Consider the following 23,985-nt stretch of genomic DNA (forward strand, 5'->3'; position numbering starts at 1 on the left):
AGGAACAGAAAATATAGCTAAGAAAGGGGGAATATAACACACACACACACACACACACACACACACACACACACATACATACATCAACCTCAGCTCTAAGTATAGCTTTATATTTTGCTTGTAGGCGCTCAAGCAGTATTGAATGAATGAATGAGTGAATGTTCATGTAAGAACCAATGTATTTCAAGCTAAATGTCTTGGGATGGCTATGGGGAGAGGTAAACCCTAATGGAAGTGTCAGATTTGGGTTAGTTGATAGAGTTAAGAAGTCCTAGAATGGGAGGTGTTGAAAGAAAAGCACCTTGTGCTGGGGGTGAATCTCTGGTATTAGAATATATAAATTGAACACACTACGCTATATTACTCAATGTTATTCACTTTGTCCTCCCTTATGTTCCTCGAGGCTGGGCCACCAATAGCCATGTATTTCACAAAACATCAGCCTTCCCTTATAAGGGTTTATTAACTGTATGGAGTTTGTATTGGATGGTTAAAGCCCTGACTGGACAAATTTTGTTTCAGATCACAAACATCTTACTGTTCTTACTCTTTTATTTTGCTGTTTTTTGGTTCCCACAATCTATAAGCAGCACATAATTCCTCATCTCTTTTGTTTCTTGAAAGCCTGAAGTTTCAGAAAATGAAAGAAGCATTTCTCTTATGATTCCTGAAGGTCTGCTTTATTTTGCAGACTGATTCCTCACAAATTTATCATACAATGTCAGGGATTATCTGGAGAATTAGAGTGAAGAGACTCATGATTTACTTATAGTTCTTAACAATAAGATCAACTTTAACATCACCTATTGAATGTTTATTTGGTGCATTTAATGTTTCACATGAATATTTTTACTGGCTTCATTTGATCCCAATGTTGTATTTATCATTGCATTTCTCTCACTTCATATATGATAAAACTGAGACTTCGGAGGGTTGAGAAATTGTTCAGGCTTATGCAGATAATAAGCAGTAGAACTGGAATTTGGACTCAGGCAGTCCAAATCGAGAGCCTATGTTTTGCAGGTTCTCCCAGTCATAGCTTCTCTCTGTGACTGAAACTGTGAGCCTGACGGTATATGAAATGATCACATTCTTTATCACCCAGGATCTAAGCAGGTCAACACAAATGTGACCTCAAAATAACAGATGTCTGGGCTATTTCAGAGATGATTCCGAAGAATTATTATTTAGGCAGGATTACTATTGATTATTATTGCAATTTTAGGTCATATAACTTGCCAAGTATTCCAGACTGAAACTTCCTAGTGTTGCAGCCTTCAAACTCCAACCATACACACACATGTATATACATATGTATATAATATGTGTATGTGCATGTAGAGATGATGGAGTGTATCGGATTTAGACAGTTATTTTATATTTTAGGTGTACCAATCTGCTGAAGTCTTTCCCAGTTACTCTGAAACCAAGGTATTCCCAGGAAAATCTGATGAAATTTTTCAGATGATCTCTAAATGCATTATTTATTCTTCCAAAGAGCTCTTTTTCTGTTCTACAGAAAACGCTTCTCTAAATACATCTTCTGAATACTCATTAAAATCTTTATTCTAATCTGAAAAAGCCATCTTGTTTACCCCATTGCGCCTGGGCAGGAAATCTTGGAAGATTGTATTTCTATTTTTAATGACCTCAAAGATACCATACAGCCTATCTTGGCAGCTTGTTGCCATTCCTAATAATCTAGATAGTCAGCAGGTATTTCCTGATGTGCTATCCAAATCTCTCCTGCTGCTTTGGCTTATTCCATTTGATTGTCATGGTACTGATGTTATCCTGTTTGTGGTTCCTTTCCCAAAGCCAAGAAATCACAGCATTTATAACTGAGTCAGTAGTTATGGTCACATTCCAATTTCCTTAAGCGCTTCCATCTTGAACAGCCCTCTGAGTCCCAATTTTTGTAATGTGGCCGAGAAGCTGTGAGAATGCCATCTGTTTGTAAGAATGGGGCCATTGATGGCTGCACACTTGACTCTGAATATGGCACTACTCATCCAAATCAAGATTTGAGACTTCAGCTTGCCTTGGGCAGTTAGGTTGACCCTCACTTTGTTGAGAGACATGGCCACTTGAGAGTAATTGGATGGAAAAATGAGCCTGAAATGGCATTTACATTGCATTTTTGTTTATTGAGTATAACTGCTGCACTTGCTTTGTATAAAACATGGGAGTAATAGGATCAAATTAAGGAAAGCTACTTAGACGGAATACCAGGGAAGTTCCCTAATGAAGAGACCTGATAGACCATGGAATAGTCTTCCCCAGGAAGGCTGGTCTCACTGAGATGTGGTTATTTACCATGGAACCAAATAGTCCCCTACTGGATACATCTCAGGTCATTTTCACTTTGGTTCGTGACTTTGATTTAATTGGAAAAGTATCTCACATCTGTTGTTGACTACCTTAGGCTGTGCTTCTCAGATTCTAATCATGGCAAAATCACCTTGTAGGCTTATTAAAATGCAGATTCCTGGGCCCTAGTCCCAGATATTCTGTTTCAACAGCTCTGAGTGTTGTCTGGGAATCTTTATGGTCACAAGATTTCCTAGATTATTCTGATGCATATGTGCTACCTTAAACTCCATTCTGAAAAACACTGAGTTAGGGCCACTTTAGGAAGTATCCTGATCTTGTAGTAAATACATGTATGCATTTAGATTTTTGCTCCTTGTCCTCATCTTAATAGTCCACTTTTCCTGTCACCAGAGTCCCTTTTCACTTGCAGACAGGGATCATGTTTGATAGAGGAAGTGTTTGGTAAAAGGCTGGAGGTTGCTCAGAGCAGTATGCCCCTCCAAGAATCCCCTAGGCTCACTCAATTTGGCCTTCTGTGACTTTCTGGTAAGGCAGCTTGGTGTAGAGCAGCATTTCCTAAAATTCTATGGCATGTAAATAGTTATTAGAAAAGAAGAGGGGTTCTGTGGTTAGATAAGTGTGAGAAATACTATGGAAAATAAACTTAACAAGATTTATTTACTTTAGGGTTTCCTGGAGATTTTTATTGTGACAAAATCTTCACCATTTCCTAAACTTATTAATTACGGCATTCCGTATGGGACTACCGATTCATGAAACACACTCTGAAAAGCTCACTGAGTTGAAAGCAAGAGAAATTAGTTCGTAACCTCAGTTCTGCACCCAAAATAGTTCAATAATTTTATGCACTCCAAATTTGTTTCCTTATCTGTGTAATGGGAATAATCCTGTGACTTCACCTAGATCACAAGGTTATTATGATGATTGGATGAAATATATTTGTGTAAGTGCTTTGTAAAGTGCAAAGAGCCATTAGTTGTCATTGGATAACTTCTGAGAGTCACATTCTTTGGGAAACATATGAGTTGCATACAGGTTTGGAGAGTGGAGAGAGAGCACTGGAAAATTTTGTCTTCATCTTTGCCCAGACTTAGCCTAGACTGACCAAATGGACTAGAAAATTCGATTTGTTTAGTTCACCTGAGTTTATCTCAATGCCACGTTAGTAGTTAACTAGAAATTCTCAGAATACTTCTTTCTAGATCATTCCACTGACACTCTGATTTGACCAAATATTATAGCCATAACTACTTTGCAGTCAGCGCAGAAACACGACTGGGAAGTGGTGACTCATGGTAAAGGAGATGTTCAAGACTATGAGCCAATAGGATGAAGAGGGCCAGGACTAGGAAGAACTGGAGCCTGGACTGCTGGTGTGTTTATTGGTCTGTACTCCATGAGATGGGTGACCCCAGACCAAATCCACTGTCTCAAGGAGTTTGAACAAACTTGAGTTCAAATATGTTAAGAGTCGTATACAAGCAGTCCAGTATAGTGGGCTGGAAAGGTAGAGGAGTGGGTCCTTTACTACAGAAACAATGCTTGTTATTTAATACATAGAGTGATATGATTATGAGTTGTTAGTGTGGGTTGGAGCCCAATGACAACTAGCACCTGTAGGCATGAGAATCAAGGTCCAGGCCTTCCAGAGAGCAGGGGGCCGGGAAAATCTGTGTCATATGTTAAAGTTTTTACCAAGTGAGCTGAGCATTAATGTATAATGTATAATATAATGTGACTATAATGTAAATTGGAAAAAACAATAGAGAAACCCAGAGGTACTGAGGGAGCAGAGGAAAAATTAGAAAGGATTGCTGAAAGGGTCATGTACAAGGGGCTTATCCCTTTTACACCAGATTTCAGGCTTCAGACACAAAACTAATTCCTGACTATACCTGTTGGTGATAAACAAAATCCTACTTCAGCAGAGATAATAATAGCGAAGAGTTACTGAGTGCTTCCTTTATGACGGATTATGTTCTAGTCACTTCATACATATGATCTCAATTAATTCTCAAACTATGCTATAGAGTAAGTACTATTTGTATTTCCAATTTATAGATGAGGAATTTGAGGTAAAGAGAAACCAAGTAAATTGCCTAAGGTCACACAGTCAGTAAATGGTGGTATGTAGACTTGAATTCACAAAGTTTGATCCCAGTCAAGCTCTTTCCCTCTATGCTAGGCTGCTTCTGTTCTGCTATAACGGCATTTTAAAGTATGACAATTGAAAAAAGAAAATAAATAAAGACACAAAGACTTGTGGGACACCATCATAAATTTCAACATGCATGTAAAGGGAGGCAGAAAGGAAGTAAGAGAGATAAAGGTCCAGAAAAAGTATTTGGAGAGGTAAAAGGTAAAAACATCCCAAATTTGTTGAAAAACATTGGTCTACACAAACAAAAATCTCAACAAATCCAAAGTTAAACATCTGTCCACATCATGGTCAGTTTGTTGCAAGGCAAGGAGAAAATCTTGAAATCATCAGGGGAAAAACAACTGATAATGTGTAGAAGAGTGGCAATGTGATTAGTGGCTGATTTATCACGTGAAAAATGGTAGTCAGAGGCAGCGGGATGACATATTCAAAGTGCTGGGGAATACTGTCAAAGGTTTTATATGTAACAAAACTATCCTTCAGAAATGAAAATAAAGGCAGTCTCAGATGAACAAAAACTAAGAGAATTTGTTGTTAGCTGATTGCCTTGTAAGAAATACTAAAGGATGTCTTTTTAATATAACTTTATTTACTTATTTATTTATTGGCTATGCTGGGTCTTTGTTGCTGCATGGGCTTATCTCTAGTTGTGGTGAGCAGAGGCTACTCTCTAGCTGCAGTGTACAGGCTTCTCATTTCAACGGCTTCTTGTTGCTGAGCATAGATGGGCTGTCGGGTGCGCGGGCTTTAGTAGTTGCAGGGCAAGGATTTAGTAGTTGCAGTTTCTGAGCTCTAGAGCATGGGCGCAGTAGTTGTGGTGCATGGGCTTAGTTGCTCCAGAGTGTGTGGGATCTTCCCAGACCAGGGATCAAAACTGTCTCCTGTACCGACAGGTGGATTCCTTACCACTGAGCTACAGGGAAGCCCCAAGGATGTCTTTCATACAGAAAGGAAATGATAACAGATTGTAACTGAAGTCCACAGGAATAAATAAAGAGCACAGGGAATGGTAAATATGTGGGTTAGTGCGAAAAATAATAATTTTTCAGTTTTGTTCCTAATTTCTTTAAAGGATACATGGTTTTGTAAAGCAATAGTTATAAGCACACCATTTTTCTTTTGGCGGTGCTGAGTCTTCATTGCTGTGTGTGGGCTTTCTTTAGTTTTTGCAGGGTGGGTGCTGGGTGTGGGCTTTCTCTCGCTGCAGTGAGCAGGTTCTGCTGTCTAGCTGAGGCACAAGTCTTCTCCATGTGGTGGCTTCTCTTGTTGCAGAGCAGAGGCTGTAGGGTGCACGGGCTTCAGTAGTTGTGGCATTCCAGGTCAGTATGTGTAGCTCCCGGGCTCTTAAGCGCAGGCTCAGTAGTATGGCACACAGGCCACTAGATCAGCAGGGTCTAACACCGTGTTCTTAATATTAGATAATATTGAATTTAGGACCAAAAATATTTAATTAGTTCAAAAAGCGTACTTTTAAACAGGTGCTATTTTTAAAATGAAGATACAAGAAATATATCTATTTATAGCATCACATTCATAAAGCAGAAACTACAGAAAGTGCAAGGAGATACACATTAGTTGCAGAAGTTATTACTGAACCTCTTTCATCCCATGGCAGTTGTAGTACATTAAAAAATAATAAGCAATAGTATAAATTTTTGTGAATGTTTCAGGAGTGCTTGAAAAGAGGAGCATTCTCTATTCTTGAGGGACAAGGTTTTATATATTAATATACATGTATATGATATTATATTGCATATGTTTTATAAATATAAATACGGTGCTGTAGAAGACTCCTGAGATTCCCTTGGACAGCAAAGAGAACAAACCAGTCAATCTTAAGGGAAATCAACCCTGAATACTCATTGGAAGGACTGATGCCAAAGCTGAAACTCCAGTATTTTGGTCATCTCATGCAAACAGCTGACTCATTGGAAAGATTGATGCTGGGAAAGATTGAGGGCAGAAGGAGAAGAGGGCATTAAAGGATGAGATGGCTGGACAGCATCACCGATGCAATGAACATGAACTTGGGCAAACTTTGGGAGATGGTGAGGGACAGAGAGGTCTGGCTTGCTGTAGTCCAATAGGTTGCAAAGAGTCAGACGTGACTGAGTGACTGAACAACAACATCAATACTACTGTTGTGCTTGTTACAAAGACTACAAAGACATTCTCAGATTCCAAAAATATAAACAGTACAGACAACATTAATTGTCCACAATATAATTAGAAATAAACACAGAAAACATAAATCTCCTGCCACCTAGGTGAGAAAAAAGCAAAATCATCTTTAACAATTCAAGTTTAAAAGAAAATCTAAACGAAAGCTGAAGAATATGTAGAAAGTAATTATTATCAAAATAGTACATATCAGAATTAACAGGAAAATAGTTAAAGCAGGGATTAGAGGCAAATTCATAGTCCCAAATACTTATATTAATAATCAAGAAAGAATTAAAGTAAATGAATTAAACTTCTAACACAGAAATTTTAAAAAATGTTTAAATCCAGGTAGAAGAAAAAGGAATTTAATAAAATAGAAGTGATAAGTAATGAAGCAAAAACATATGAAACAATAGAACCAATAAATAAATCATAAGCTTTTTTGGATAAAAATAATAAAATAGATGAATTATTACCTAAGCATGAAAAAAGGAAGTTTTAGCACATGAAATTTTTTAAAATTTATTTATTTTAATTAGAGGCTAATTACCACAGATGCAGAAGAAATTAGAAGAATCATGGGAGCCTACTTTATTCAATTCCTTTAAAATAAAATTGAGCATCTGATTGGAATTGGTACTTTCTGTCGGGAAATATCATTTAGCAAAAGAAAGGATACAAAAAGGCAGACAAGAACACTGTATTGTTCATTAGCCAATCACCATTTGGATAAAATGATAGAGATTACAGATTTTCCTCAGGAATGGTCTGAGACCTTCCTGAGAGAGAACAATGAAATAAGCATTATGTTTACTCAATATGTTTCTTTTGATTTGATGTTAATATATTTATTCATCTTTATTAACATGCAGTAACCAGTGATACCTCCTTCCACCCTTTGTTTGCTGAGTATCCTTGTATAAATATACTTGCTGGCATTGTATGTTCCTGCCATAAGAGTAGCAGCGCTATTGATAACATAACACAGCCCTTCTCCCCCAACCCACCACCACCCAAGGAATTTTGAAAAGGAATCTGTGAAATAAGTACAAATTCACTCACTGGTATGACTCCAGCATCCCTCTCCCTTATTTCTGTCCTTTCAAAATGTTGCTAGGCAACCAGATAGAAAAATGGCCAAAGCCCTTATAAAGAGAAGACATGCTTATAAAGTCAGAAAAATAAATGTGGGCTTGTTCACTTGGGCATGCTCACAGACTGCCTGGACTTGCAACATAATTCATTCAGTTTCAATAACTGCAGTTGATCTTGAGGTTAGTAAAACACTTGGCTGTAATCTGCCAGTGGAGACATGACTCGAGCCATCTAGGTGTGAGAGGGGGTTGCTGTTCTGGTGGTACATTTGCCCTTGCAAGGGGATGAATGTTCAGTGGTTGCTTCTGGGACCAGTCTCTCTGCTTAAGTCTGTGTGGTTCCACTTGCAGTTAGCACAATCTTCATAAAACCTTTTTAGAGCTCACGGTTGTAAACACCCAGTCTTCCTTAGGAACTGCAGCTGCATCACCCCTGGCATTTAGTATATCCAGTTGATTTTAAATGGAGCCTGCTTCTGTCGGCTCTGGCATGTGCACGGGGTCTGGTGGCCCAGGCTCTGCTTGCTCTAAGGAACAGCACAGTCTTCCTACCTGGTGTGTGTGCCAGGGTCTGCTCATGGTGACAGGTGTTGACGTTCAGCTGCTAATTTCCCCCATTAGAGACAATGTGGTAGGATCAGATGATACAATCTGTTCATCTGAGGCCTGCCCTGCTTTTTCCTGTCTGGAATACATTACTAACTTTATTGAAACAATAAAAGAAGAAATAGCTGCACAAAATGCCCTTTAAATGGTTTTGCTTTACTAGGGGGAAAAAATCCATAGCAGTCAATTTCTTTTTGTCTATTATAAATTTATTAACAGTGTGTTGTAATTAGGTGCACGGCTTTGCCTGGGAGGACAAATGGTGCTTCTTGAACTGTGACGTTAGTCTGATTGTGGTAAAATGACCCATTTGGTTTTACCAGCTGTGACTTTGGAGGGAGCTGAATGACAGAGGACGCATAAAGCTCAACAGATGAAAACATTCTTTGCTCATGCTCTCTATTACTGATTATTTTGTATCCTAAACAAAATGTTCTTTGGGTTTGCTTACTAATGTCTTGGTTATCTGAAGAGTACTGTGTTTAAGTTGATGGGATGTCAGAAAGACAACTGGCTTCTTAAATCAGACCCATATTCCTGTATTAATAGGACATAATTTGCTCTGGCAAAATCTAAAGATACTGTGGTGCCTGATTAACCAAAAGGAATTCCCAAATGGGGAAGCAGTGGTTGTAACTGTGTTCTTCAGGATCAGGCTGCCTGCACAGGAAGCCTGGCCACACCATTACCAGCTTCTAAGCTGCTCTCACGCTTGGTTTTTTCCTCTCTAAAACAGAGCATTGTATAACCTGCTTCAGAGAGTTTATGTGAGGATCAAATTAGTGAATTCTTAGCACAGTGCTTATAATACATAATAAGCTCTCAAGAAATTAAGGATTCCCCAGAAATAATATTAAACAGTGCAGAAAAAGTGATCCAGCTCAAGGCAAAGTCCTGGGCTCCTGAATGGGCTTGAGAGAATGGGAAGGGGGTGAGGAAAGAACAAGTATCAGCTCCCCTCCGCCCATTCCATACAGAGTGCTGGTGACTGTTAAGTTGGAAAGAAGTCCCAGAAGGAAAAGGAGTTCCTCTCTATGACCATGATCCTGGGCATTGTGAACCACCCTGACTTTCACTGATGCCTTTTCTTTTCTGTGCTGGGAGGCATTTTAGAGGCAGAGAGACAGGAAGGAGTAGCAAGAGGTGTCATGCCACCTGACTCTTCACTTTTCAGCTCACACGAAGTTGGAATCATAGAAATGGAAAAATCACAAAAGAGATTAAATCTGTGTCTGTGGTTCTGTCCCCTCACTGATTGTTGCTGAGTCCCTTTTTCTAAGTTTTTATTCTTGTCTGCCTTTTATCCCAAGAAAAGTTTTGGCCAATAAATGTTTACAATAGGATGCTCCCCAGAATATTCCTGTTTCAATAAGGAACTTCTGGGATAGAGGGCAATGAGTCTTAATGAGGAAATTTGATGCACCATGACAAAACAAAATTTTTAAGTGGGCGATGAAGAAGTTTTCCATTATCTGTTCATTACCTCTTAAATATATTCAGCAAGTGCTCTTAAGGCAGAGAAGCCTGGACTCATTCAGTTGTTCATGGTTGGAAGTTACCTATGCCAAGCCTGAAATAGAAATTTCTTTTTAAAAAAGTATTTTATTGAAGTATAGTTGATTTACAATATTGTGTTAATTTCTGCTATATAGCAAAGTGACTCAGGTATATAGATATGTAGATAGATATATTTTTTCATATTCTTTTCCATTATGGTTTATAACAGAATTTTGAATATAGTTTCCTATGCTATACAGTAGGGCTTTGTTGTTTAGCCATTGTATATATACCAGTTTGCATCTGCTAACCCCAAACTCCTAATCCTTCTCTCCCCACCGTGAAATAGAAATTTCTTAAAATCTGGCATTTCATCTTAAAAACAAAAACAAAAACACTGTAAAACTCCTAGCCTCTCTCTGTTTCTCTTTCACTTCTTTCCTATGCCAGTTATTAATTTAGTGCCTTTCAGCTCCAAATTTACCCTTCTTTCCCCTGCTTTGTGATACTGGAGTGGACTCAAGCATCTCTCCTTTGCCATATGGTAGAAGAAGGCAATGGCACCCCACTCCAGTACTCTTGCCTGGAAAATCCCATGGACAGAGGAGCCTGGTAGGCTGCAGTCCATGGGGTCACTAAGAGTCGGACACGACTGAGCGACTTCCCTTTCACTTTCCTGCATTGGAGAAGGAAATGGCAACCCACTCCAGTGTTCTTGCCTGGAGAATCCCAGGGACGGGGGAGCCTGGTGGGCTGCCGTCTGTGGGGTCACACAGAGTCGGACACGACTGAAGCAACTTAGCAGCAGCAGCAGCAGCAGAAGTAAAGCTTTGTCAGTAGAGGGCACCAGAAGGCCACTGCCAGAGGAAAGGGCCCTCTTCTTGGTTTCAGGGTAGCTTTTCCTTCTTGCTTCTGTGGCCCTTGACTCTCAGTGGCGTCTGGGACACCCAGTGGTGTTCACCCTCCAGTATGTTTTTACCAGAACTCACTAGGCAGCTTCCTGATGAGTCTCAGGCACCAGGCAGGTGGTTTCCTGTTTGCCAGCCCTGGCTTGTCTCACCTCTGAGAACTTCACCCACCATGTACTGCAATCACATCTTTTCCAATGAGATCAGAATCTCAGCCTTGGGGGCAAGGGCTCTTAAAAATTAGTTTCTTCTTTGGAGGTTCTGTTTCATCTAGACATAGTAGCTGCTCCCATATCTGCTCTGCTAGAGTTCTCTTCACCCCGTAGTATCTAATCCACTATTCAGTACAGTTTAGTCACTTAGTCGTGTCTGACTCTTTGCAACCCCATGGACTGCAGCACACCAGGCTTTCCTGCCCATCACCAACACCCAGAGCTTGAGCAAACCAATGTCCATTGAGTTGGTGATGCCAACCAATGATCTCATCCTGTGTCGTCCCCTTCTCCAGCCTTCCATCTTTCCCAGCATCAGAGTCTTTTCAAATAAGTCAGTTCTTCACATCAGGTGGCCAAAGGATTGGAGTTTCAGCTTCAGCATCAGTCTTTCCAATGAATATTTGGGACTGATCTCCTTTCGGATTGATTGGTTTGATCTCCTTGCAGTCCAATGGACTCCAAGAGTCTTCTCCAACACCACAGTTCAAAAGCATCAATTCTTCTGCTTTCAGTTTTTCTTTATGGTCCAGCTCTCACATCCTGCATGACTACTGGAAAAACCATAGCTTTGACTATATGGACCTTTGTTGGCAAAGTAATGTCTCTGCTTTTTAATATGCTGTCTGGGTTGGTAATAGCTTTTCTTCCAAGGAACAAGTGTCTTTTAATTTCATGGCTGCAGTGACCATCTGCAGTCATTTTGGAGCCCCCCAAAATAAAGTCTCCCACTGTTTCCACTGTTTCCCCATCTATTTGCAATGAAGTGATGGGACTGGATGCCATGATCTTAGTTTTCTGAATGTTGAATTTTAAACTCTCCTCTTTTCACTTTTATCAAGAGGCTCTTTGGTTCTTCTTTGCTTTCTGCCATAAAGGTGCATATGCATATCTGAGGTTATTGATGTTTCTTCTGGCAATCTTGATTCCAGCTTGTGTTTCATCCAGCCCAGCATTTTGCATGATGTACTCTGCATGTAAATGAAATAAGCAGGATGACAATATACAGCCTTGACATACTTCTTTCCTAATTTGAAACCAATCCATTACTACATGTCTGGTTCTAACTGTTGCTTCTTGATCTCCACACTAATCAGGAGGCAGGTGAGGTGGTGTGGTGTTCCCATATCTTTAAGAATTTTCCACAGTTTGTTGTGATCCACACAGTCAAAGGCATTAATGAAGCAGAAGTAGGTGTTTTTAATAGAATTCTCTTGCTTTTTCTATGATCCAGTGGATGTTGGCAATTTGATCTCTGGTTCCTCTGACTTTTCTAAATCCAGCTTGAACATCTGGAAATTCTTGATTCACATATTAATTCTTTATATTAAATTTTCCCCATTCAAATTACTAGTGTTTTGCTTGTCTTCTGATTGGACCCAAATTGATAGAGCCTAGAGGGTCAGAAGTGCTGTATGCAGATGAGGAGTGTGCGGAGGCACTGGACGTACAGACCCCAGCTCTGTCCCTCCTCTTCCTTTTGTGAGTCAGCCTGCACTAGAGGATTGTTCTCCAGCCTGCACTCAGCCAAAGCTCTGCCTCTGAGTGAGAGGCCTGTGGTGGCCCAGCCCTGGGCCCAAGACCAGCTGGTTAAGTCTGTCTAACTCTGTCTTTCAGTCTTAGAAACTAGTTTCTGCAGGTAAAAGCCACGTTCTCTGAGATCAGCTTTATCAGTACTAAAGGTATCATTTTGGACTCAATCTGCTGACTTTTTCTTGTTTCTCAATTAGTTCAGAATGCAGGCAGGGAGAAGTCCTACTTTTTATTGTCTGCACCAATGATTTTTTTTGTTGTTGCATAAAACAATTTAAAATAACTTACTGCCAGAAAAATGGATGCAGCAGGAAAGCATAGCATGTGTAGCACATGTTTAGCTTTGCCTGTCCCCTGACCTACTAGCTCATCACTATGACTTTCATCTGACCACACGTTGTTTTTTCTTAAAATACTAACCTAATTGGAGAGTGATTCTGTATCTCCAAAATGCTTTGACACATCATTAGTGATCCCCTTCAATGAGTACAATCCCACAGAACCCATATAAACAGTCCAGAATTTGAGGATAAGGAAAACATTTAGAAGACAGTGTCATCTGTTTGAAACACATCTCTTTAAAATCATGAATTAATGTATCATGTACTTAAAACTGTGCTTAAAAAAAAAAAGACTTGTGGCTCACTCTCTGCATAAAGGATCACAGAGGAAATGGGTCATTAGCCAGCTGTTGGCCAAGGTCAAATTCTCTACACATTGGACTTTAACAGTTGAATGTGATGGGGTTGCTGAGTTATTGTTGAAGGAGCAAATTGAAGAAAGGATGTCAGCAAGTGACCATAGTGGCTCAGACAGTGAGCCACACAGCGCTTGACATAGCACTTTCTCTTGTCCTTGACTTTCTCTGGCACTCTGCATGCGTGACTGACTTGCCTATGTATCCTGTGTGTTTACATAGTGAAAGTACAAATGAGGGAAAGGTACCCCAGTGTGCTTTAGAGAGAATGAGAAAATACATTCTGTGAACATTTGAAGTATAGTATAGCAGTTAAAGATTAATAAAGCTCAATAAAACTTTCCATCTCAGGCTTAGGCTTGACATGAGAAACATAATGCAATTTTGAGATTCTGAGATGATCTTTGAAACAGATTCTTGCTGAGCTTAAAGCCAGAGGAAGTGACCATCTTGTCACTTACTGATGGTAAATGGTTGAAAATGGGTTTATTATGGGCCATGTGATTTGATGTGGTAACTTTACATTTTAAATATTTTAGCTTAACATTGCCAGCAGTGTTATTTAAGGGACAAAATCAAATTAGGTTATTAAGAAGCAGAAAAAAAAAGGAATAAACAAGCTTGAGGTTTAGTTACAAATTTTCGCTTTTCTCCTCACTGCTTTTAGTAACTTTGTCAATTAGTATAGCAAAAATTATCATAGGTGTTAATCATAAAATCTCTACTTTCTTAGACAATGGTGATACAAGGCTGAGATGTGACTTAGACTCATTTAGTTTTTATGACATAATTCAAGACACGCTACCCTTGAATACGGGACCTTGGCATATTGAATATTTCAAGTTGAAGGAATTTGAGAAATGGCATGTGCAGGAAGGACTTTCTGACCATCCTTAGAAGCAGTTTATAAAATCCTCTTGTGAGAGATGCCCTTCCTATACCCAAAAGAAAAAAGCATCCTTACTGCAAAAGACCAAGACAGTGGACACAGAGAGGACCTGAATGAACAGGCCTTGCTAAATTTCCCCAGTTCACCACACTTACTCAAACTCTGTCCCATCGTGTCTTTCCAAGATTCTCTACTCTTCCACATACTCAGATTTAACTGTTTCTTTGGATCTTCATTTCCTTATGAAGGCTCCCATGCATGTAAAACTTATATTAAAACATATTTATCTGTTTTTCTCTTGTTGTCTGTCCTTTGCTACGGGGGCCCCAGTTGAGAACTTAAAGGGTGGAGTACTGGTACTTTTCCTTTTGTACATTTACTTCTTTCCAGATACCTTCCCATCCATCTAGTGTTGTCCTTGAAAACCTCTTCCCTCCTCCTCCTCCCTCCTTCAAAGGACTGACCCTGATGGAGCTGCCCTCACTGTGGAGTTAGCAATCTGCATGAGTGGAGTCCATTCTAGCCTGAACCAGGCTTTCACATTTACTGAGGGTGTAGCACACAGCATTGTATTTCTGATTTCTATGTCATTTTCATGTATCTCTTTTCTGGTTTTAAAGATATAGCTATAGCTATTAATTTCTTCAAATGATTCCTCTTTAGCAGAATTGCATGTATATTTTTGATATATCTTGGTCTATGTCCTGTGTGTCAAGATAATTACCCAGAGATATCCACTGTCCGAACCAGGGTGCAGATGCCTGCAAGTGGCAGAGGGGACCTCAGGAGTAGCGTTCTTGGTCTGACATTGATGGAGTTGAATAACTCAAAGTTCCCATTGACAGCATATTCTAGGAGGCGGTAACCCAGGGGTGCTTCACAACCTTCACAATTCTTCACAACCCTATAGGCCTTTGGGTTGTCACTTTCTCCTCTGCTCTACAATTGCTCACTGGTCACTTTGAGAAAATGAGGCAGTCAGCACCTGTTCTCTCTGCATTTGAAATATATGGCAGGATCCTAAATGTCCACTGACAAGAGGTGTCCACCACCTAAGAAACTTTCTAAAAGTTATAAATCACACGATGGCATATGTAAACCATTTCAGCCTTCTTCTATCAGTGGAAAAAATAAAAACAGCCTGAATATCCATCAGTGAATGAATGGCTAAACTATTGTATGCACATGTTACGGAATACTGTTTGAGTATGAAGTTGGTCTGGGATTTAAGTTGTGTTACTGAATGGGAATGTAGGGACCAGGACACTTAACGTGTAGCATAGGATTCAATTTCTACAGTCCTCAACTATAAATATATTGTAAATACTAATATAAATTTATATTTATTATAATTTATAGTACAGCAAAACTATATATATTATATATCATAGCAAATATTTAAAAGTGAAAAAAAAAACTGAGAGAATACAAGCCATACTGACACAAGGAGGAGACTGGGATTAGGGGTGGTAGTCAGAGAAGGCAATGGCACCCCACTCCAGTACTCTTGCCTGGAAAATCATCCCATGGATGGAGGAGACTGGTGGGCTGCAGTCCATGGGGTTGCTGAGAGTCAGATACGACTGAGCGACTTCACTTTCACTTTTCACTTTCATGCATTGGAGAAGGAAATGGCAACCCATTCCAGTGTTCTTGCGTGGAGAATCCCATGGATGGGGGAGCCTGGTGGGCTACCATCTTTGGGGTCACACAGAGTCGGACACGACTGAAGCAACTTAGCAGCAGCATCAGTGAAGAGGTATTATACTCTTTGCTTTCTCTATCCCTGGGGAATTTTTTAATATTGAGATGGAATCATGTATTACAATTAAATATAAAAACTTTAACATGATTCTGAACAGGGAAGATATGACTTAGGACAAAAAGCAACCACTTTGGTTGGAGCTAGGTGGTGATCCTGAGGGGAGACATGGGCACAGACCCAACCATTCCCCCTCATTAGAGAATCTAGCAGTAGGCGTCAGAGTGGCAGCTCTGTCCCTGTGGTTAATACTCTCAGAATAGTTCATTGTTCTCGAATGTCTCGCTTTATTGCTTTTATCAGTAAGGAAATAGAATAGCTTTTTAGCACACTCCTGTGTTTATTTAACTGTATATTAATGATTCTTAACTATTATACTTCAATCTTTGTATCTTCTTCCACTTATTCTCTCTCTCCTTAGCTTATATCTTTCCCCTCTTACCATCTGGTTGATATATCCTGTATAGGATCTGCCACAAAATTGACAAATTCCAGGTAGTCTTTCTTAATTAACTTAGTCTTATTGATAAATCCTTTACTCAGTATGTTCTTGATGAATGTGCTTTAATATTTGACAACTTCCTTTTACACCTTCTAGAGGTATTGTTTGCTAATTGTTTTTCTGTCATTTTTTGCATATATGTTCTCTTAATTCATCTTTTAAAGTAATGGACTCTTTATGAGATGAAATACAGGGAACAGTGAGGGATATGGACATTGGAGACAGAAACACCTATTTGAAACCTGATCCTTCCACTTTTGGAGAAGGAAATGGCAACCCACTCCAGTGTTCTTGCCTGGAGAATCCCAGGGATGGGGGAGCCTTGTGGGCTGCCGTCTATGGGGTCGCACAGAGTCGGACACGACTGATGCGACTTAGCAGCAGCAGCAGCTGCTGCAGCTTTCCACTTTTTAGTTGGACATTTTAAAGAAAATTCCTTCTTTTAAGCTACTTTTTCCCCACATGTAAAACTGGAATAAATCATGATTTAAACCAATGACATTATCTGATGTCAGATGATTTATTTGCTAGCTTTAGTCAAATATGTTCAGGGTCCTGGGTACTACAAAGATAGCCCAAATACTCAAGTTACTACCTAAGGGGACTCCTTTGTTCCTCAAACTCTGCTTACTGTGAATTTGCTCACATCCAAAGGAACTGTTCCATATTTGTCTAGTTTTTTTTTTCCCTGCTACTTTGATTTTTTTGTTTTGTTTTTGCTACCTTGGGGATCACGGTCATACTTTGTCCTGGCATCATTTCTTGGGTTACTTACAACATATCTGTGTTTATGTGCATTCATTCATGTAGTCGTTCATTTATTAAAAATTTACTGAGTGCTGCTGTGCTAGGTACTAAAGATACACATGAAACTTGAGTAGGAGCCTACTAGGTCGACAAATTGGGGAGAGCATTCTAAACTGAAGGTATAGCATGTGCAAAGGCCCCAAGGCATGAAAGAACAGGACTTACTTTAGGAGTTCAAGTTCTGCACAGTATAGTACTGCAGCTCTGGCTGAGAGAGGTAGGTGGTTTGAGACGGGATTGAGTAGATAGGCAGGTGTGGCCATCTGTATATCATGGCAAAGAGTTGACGTTTTATCATGCTGGCAATGTAGGCCTACCACAGAATTTTGAAGAAGAAAATAACAAGGTCATATTTGTATATTATAAAGAAGTTCTAGCTTCCAAGTACAAGATGGATTAGAGGGAGATGAATACAGAGGGAGAGAGGAAAATAAGGAGACTATGGAGTAGGCTGATGGAGATAAGTGACTGAACTAGGCCATGAAAGAGGGAATGGGGTGATGAGAAAGGAATTTAGGAAGCAGAATTGATAGATGTTGGTGTTTGATTGATGTATTAGTTTTCTACTACTGTCATAACAAATTTGTTAGAAATCTGACATGGATCTCACTGTGCTAAAATCAGGGTGTCAGCAGGGCTGCATCCCTTTCTGGAGGCCCCAGGGGAGAATTGATTTCCTTGTTCGTTCAGGTCATTAGCAGAATTCAGCTTCTTGTATTTGCAGAATTGAGATCCCCATTTATTTGCTGGGTAGCAGCTGAGTCCCATTCCCATCTTCCAGAGGCCACGTGCAGTCCTTGGCTTGTGGCTCTCTTTCCTAATCTTCAAAGCCAACAGTGGCAAGTAGAGTACCTTTCACATTTCGATTCTTTCCTACCTCTTCTTTCTTTCTACCTCTCTTTTATGCTTTAAGGGAGCTGAGATTAAATTAAGTTCATCCAGATAATCCAAGGTAATCTTCCATCTCCAGGTCCTTAACTGTAATCATCAGCAAAGTCCCTTTTGCCATAGAAGGTGACATGTTCATAGGCACCAGGCGCTAGAATGTGGACTTCTTTAATAAGGGGAGCCCTTATTCTGTTTTTTTAGATTGGACGTGGGGCCAGTGGGGAGCACTGAACTCAAGTTTCTGACTTCAACTACCAGGTAGAATGCAGATTTAGGAGAAGATGATGGGTTTAATTTTGAACATGCTGACTCTAAGGTGACCCTATGAAATCAAAATGGAACATCTAATAAATAGTTGGATGCACCAGTGAAAAGGTGGAGGAAAAACCAAGGCAAGAGATAAAGATGAGAAAGCTGCTAATGTATAGTGAGCCCTCAGTGAGTGTTTAGAATAGGAGGAGAAGAGAGCTCAGAACAGAATGCTGGGACCAATATATTGTAGTTGCACCAAAGGGAGAAGGACTCACAAAAGGAACTGAAGGAAAACCTACGTCCCATCATGGGGTCTGAGATGTTTGTAGCTTATTTCTTTTTTTCTCCTTACCTGGGGTGCTTGCTCCTCATTCCCTAGTTTCCTGCCTATTCCTAGTATCTGCTTCCCAAAACCAGTTTGTATATTGTACTCTCCTGTCATCATGGATCTTTCCGCTTCAGATCCCATTACTAAACTGCCTGTTGTTTGTTTTTGTTCTGTTTCTGTTCAAGGTGGAAAAAAAAGGAGGAGGGGAGGAAACCTTCTAAAGAGAATCAAATTGACTCAGCTTATAATTTTGAGTCATGCTTTGGCACAGGTCACTAGATGAAATTTGGATTGGTTATCCTGAGATTGGGTGCCCCCCTTCATCCAATCAGCTGCTTCTCTATTTCAGGAACTAAAATGAATTCAATCTGACTGTTCAGCAAATCATTTTGTTCTACAGAGGCTTTCAGGGAAGAAGGTTAACTCTATCTCCATCGTATTTGCTAGATCTAAGATTATGATGTCAAAAATGGGCATCACCCCTTGCTGCTAGCCTCATGTAGCTCTAATGCTGTCTGTATGCAGGGACCATTTTGTAGAAATTGAATTTGGAGTCCAAATCACAGGAATAAAATCCAGGCAGGGAAACCTCAAATCAAATATAGTCATATTCCTTTACTGACTAATCTCTTTTCTACATTGCCTTGGTATATTTATAAATATTATCCAAATGAGAACTTGTTATTCAGATTCATGGGCCTTTCAACCACTCAGCATTCAAACATCCTACAGGCTCTCAGTATCCATACACATATGTAAGTGATGCCTGCTGATCTCAGCTATGCTCTGACACTCTTATCACAAGGAACATGAAGCATTTCTCCTTGTGTTGAGAGACCCTTTTGGGCAGGGTTGCAGCTTTCATCTGTAGTGTTTAGAGGAGCCTAAAAGGCACAACTATTATTATTTGTGCTCTTCCTGCGTATCAGGAGAAAGAAAATTTATATTGCCAATGCAAACAAAGTACTGTAAAGCCTTCAAATTCCTTTTAGTTTTCATTATGCTCAGAGAGTAATCTTTCACAAAACCTCAATTTACTGAACCTAAGTATGATGGATGGACTCCAGGAAAGGTGGGGCATCTACAAGGTCAAATGAGCTTTTCTAAAACTAAATTCCTATGATGTCAAGCTCAGAGAAAGTGTTTCCTTGTGTAGGGTTCATGTGAGGCCGTCATAGGTTGGTGGTGGTGGTAGTGGTGGTTTAGTTACTAAGTTGTGTCCAACTCTTGTGACCTCATGGACTGTAGCCTGCCAGGCTATTCTGACCATGGGATTCTCCAGGCAAGAATACTGGAGTGAGTTGCTATTTCCTTCTCCAGGGGATCTTTCTGACCCAGGAATTGAACCCGGGTCTCCTGTATTGCAGACAGATTCTTTACCAACTGAGCTATGAGGGGTTGGTGGTAGCCTGGGTGAATGGTGATCTGCTGTTTTCCTCTGTGTCCTGCTGCAGAGGTTCAGGCCGACACATAAACAGTAACCCCTGCTTATGGTTCCGGCTGAGGGACAGACTGGAAACAGGAAGGGACAGTGTTCCTCACACGAGCATGGACACTTCCATCCATTTATCCAGTTGTCTCTTGCGAGGTCACTCTCTAATTGTGACAGAGGTTTGTCCCTCCACGCTTGACTGGCCAAGGTCAAACCTGCTAGGGTTTAATCAAGTGTGCCTACAAGTGACTTACTGGTCACAGTTAATGGTTTTGGAGGTGGATGAAGTCTGTTAGACAGTAAATTGCTTGAGCAGCTCTTCTCTGTGGAACTGACCTCCCTGAGAGCAGAATAAGCAGGAAACCTGAGCAGAATTAGGGAAGTCTGAGCTGTGGAAAGGGCTGTAGAGATGATCTAGAGTAAACTGCTCACCAAGAGCTGCTACCCTGAGGTGAACTGGAAGGACATGTGGACATATAATCTCAAATAGCTAGAGTCAGTAAGAATAGTTCAGCCAAGCTGGTATTAAAGCAGAAGTTATATGATGGTATGTTTGTTATGTAAAGAAGTCCAGGGAAAGTTGAAGGCAAATATTGTTAAATGAATGAGACAGAGGCAGTCTCCAAAATAACTGAAGGGCAGCTTTTCAACGGCTACTCTTTCTAGCTGGGTACACAGGTAATTTTCCTTTGGGTTTCTGAATCAGAAGATCTGAAGAATAATTAAATTCTTATGCAGAACAGGGAAATCGTATAGTTTCTTTCATCATTCTTCCTTTCCCACCTTATCCTTCCCGCCTACTCTCTCTCCAGATCTGAAAGAATCATATGGTCTAGCCTCAAAAGATTACTCATGTTCTTTGAACTTACCAGACTTTTTACAGTTCTGGAACTTGGTACATCTTATTTCCTAAAACTGAGATAGCTTTCCTGTCCTCTATCTTAAAAAACTCCAACCAATTTTCAAGGGTTAGCTGAAGTTCATTTTCACTTTAAAGTCTTCTGGAACTCCCCAGATTGGATAAGCTGCTGCTTTATTATGCTTCCTCATATTTTTGTGCTTGTGATATACTTATAAAATTGTTATAATCATATAATGGAGTAATCCTCTGAAATATGATCAGCTCAATTAGAATTAATTACATAAAATAGTGGCTTAAAGAACATGGAAGTTTATTTCTCTGTCCTGTTAAGGAAGACTAGGCAGAAGCAATCTAGAGCTTGTATGGCAGCTTTAAAATGTCATCACGAATCCAACGTCCTGTCTGTCTTCTTTGCCATGGAAGTGAAGTCGCTCAGTCATGTCTGACTCTTTGTGACCCCATGGACTATAGCCCCCCAGTCTCCTCCATCCATGGGACTTTCCAGGCAAGAATACTGGAGTGGGTTGCCATTTCCTTCTCCAGGGCATCTTCCTAACCCAGGGGTTGAACTAGGGTCTCCTGTATTGCAAGCAGACTCTTTACCATCTGAGCCACCAGGGAATCCCTCTTCTTTGCCATACTCAGCTCATAGCTCACATTTTCATTTCACATACAAAATGGCTGCTCATGGTGCAGTCATAACATCCATGTTCCAAGAAGCAGAAAGGAGGAAGAAAAAAGATAGCATGTCTATCCTTTTTAAAGAGGACTTTCTAGAAATATCATAGAACAATTTCAGTAGTATATAATTTGGCCAGAACTCAGCCACGTGGCCATATCTAGCTGCACAAAACTCAGGAAAAATATATATGGCAACATTGTATCAGAATAAAAATTGTATTAGAAGAGGTGAGAAAAGGAAGGGTATTGAGAGGCAGCTTACTATCATATTATCAGATACATTTTTTATTTCTGATCATTCATGCTGCTCCCCCTTCTTTGCCGATGGAAGCTGAGCAAACTATGGCTTTAGGGAGCAATTAGAACCCATGTGAAAACAAAGGTGTATAATGGGTTTAAGATTTATAGTCATAGTGCAGGTGTGCAGAACTGTAACTTTCTTCATTTTCTGAACTTGACTTGCCCATAAGCCCCTATTTCCATTTACCACTAGAAAAAACATTCTTTTTAAAAAAATATATAAATTTATTTATTTTAACTGGAGGCTAATTACTTTACAATATTGTATTGGTTTCTCCATACATCAACATGAATCCGCCACGGGTGTATACGTGTTCTCCATCCTGAACCCCCCTCCCACCTCCCTCCCCATATCATCCCTCTGGGTCATCCCAGTGCACCAGCCCCGAGCATCCTGTATCATGCATCAAACCTGGACTGGTGATTCGTTTCACATGTGATATTATACATGTTTCAATGCCATTCTCCCAAATCATCCCACCCTCGCCCTCTCCCAGAGTCCAAAAGACTGTTTTATACATCTGTGTCTCTTTTGCTATCTTGCATACAGGGTTATCGTTACCATCTTTCTAAATTCCATATATATGCGTTAGTATACTGTATTGGTGCTTTTCTTTCTGGCTTACTTCACTCTGTATAATAGGCTCCAGTTTCATCTACCTCATTAGAACTGATTCACATGTATTCTTTTTAATGGCTGAGTAATACTCCATTGTGTATATGTACCACAGCTTTCTTATCCATTCGTCTGCTGATGGACATCTAGGTTGCCTCCATGTCCTGGCTATTGTAAACAGTGCTGCGATGAACATTGGGGTACACGTGTCTCTTTCCATTCTGGTTTCCTCGGTGTGTATGCCCAACAGTGGGATTGCTGGGTCATATGGCAGTTCTATTTCCAGTTTTTTAAGGAATCTCCACACTGTTCTCCATAGTGGCTGTATTAGTTTGCATTCCCACCAAGAATGTAAGAGGGTTCCCTTTTCTCCACACACTCTCCAGCATTTATTGCTAGAAAAAAAAACATTCTTATCAGTTAAAGGTAATGTCACTTCTGTTTTAAAATTGATCCTCTTTGGGTAAATATTCAGCCAAATGCAGGGTTTTGACATTTTCCTTTTCCTGCCTTCTCACCAGGAAGTGGTCTGGTTCCCGGAGTCTTTCTGCAGTTCTCTAGTTCTCTTGGGACCTCCAGTACTTAGGTGTACACCTAACTCCAGTTGCATTAGGTGTCTGTCCTCTTCACTACCCGGGAACTTCTCAGGGTCTGGAACCTTGTCTTAGCTGTTTTGCTTTCTCTGGTGCCTATTGTCAAGGTTGACATATAGGAAAAATTTTAAAAAATGTGACCAGTGAATTTATAAGTATACTTTAAATGTATCATGTAATTAATTCAAATGGATCATAATAATCTGAAAATCCTGTAAAATTAAAAGTCTTCTCTCAAGCTCATAGCACTTGGCTTATAACTTTCTTATGGCACCAATAATACTCAGCTCTCAGTTACAGTGGCTATGTGCTTGCCTCACCGTTCAATAGTGTCCACTCCCTGAGGGATATTCCTGATCTGTGTAACCTTCAGAGGTCCTGCAGAAAGCTGTGACATAGTAGGCCTTCAGTCAATGGAAATGAGCCACTAAACAAATAGGGATTGGTACTTTATAATTTACCACTGATAAATGACTCCTACCCAGAAATAAATAAGCCTAGATTTTATCAGAGCTATTTAGAACAATATCAGTAAAGATAAGTTGATATTTTGCTTTTAACAAAACAATTTTTTTGTAAGAAAAACGTTTTTGTTTTTCAGAAATCCTCCACCTACTTTACTTCATCCGGAAAAATGGTGTGAAGAATTCAACCACTTCATTTCACAGTGAGTATTTCTTCCACGAAAAAGTGTTCATCCAGCAAGACCTTGGGCAGTGATTGGAGGAATCCAAGCTGTGGGATTGATTTGGCGCTAGATGTTGTTATGCTTCTAGCGCATCATGGCACAGAATTTGTTCTGGTAAATGATAGACAGTGCTTCTGCAGATTTGAAAAATACGGAATTCCATTTGACTCTTGGTTATAA

At 39.9% G+C, this 23,985-nt stretch overlaps 1 protein-coding gene across 1 annotated transcript in view; it reads left to right on the forward strand.

The window, feature by feature from the left end:
• The window catches only part of MYO3B (myosin IIIB), a 444,395-nt gene that overhangs the window by 101,110 nt on the left and 319,300 nt on the right, over positions 1–23,985 (forward strand). The window contains 1 exon segment of the mRNA XM_070360748.1: positions 23,719–23,784. Coding sequence (XP_070216849.1) covers positions 23,719–23,784 — 66 coding nt within the window.

This window comes from Bos mutus, chromosome 2, assembly GCF_027580195.1.
Source record: "Bos mutus isolate GX-2022 chromosome 2, NWIPB_WYAK_1.1, whole genome shotgun sequence".
NCBI lineage: Eukaryota > Metazoa > Chordata > Mammalia > Artiodactyla > Bovidae > Bos > Bos mutus.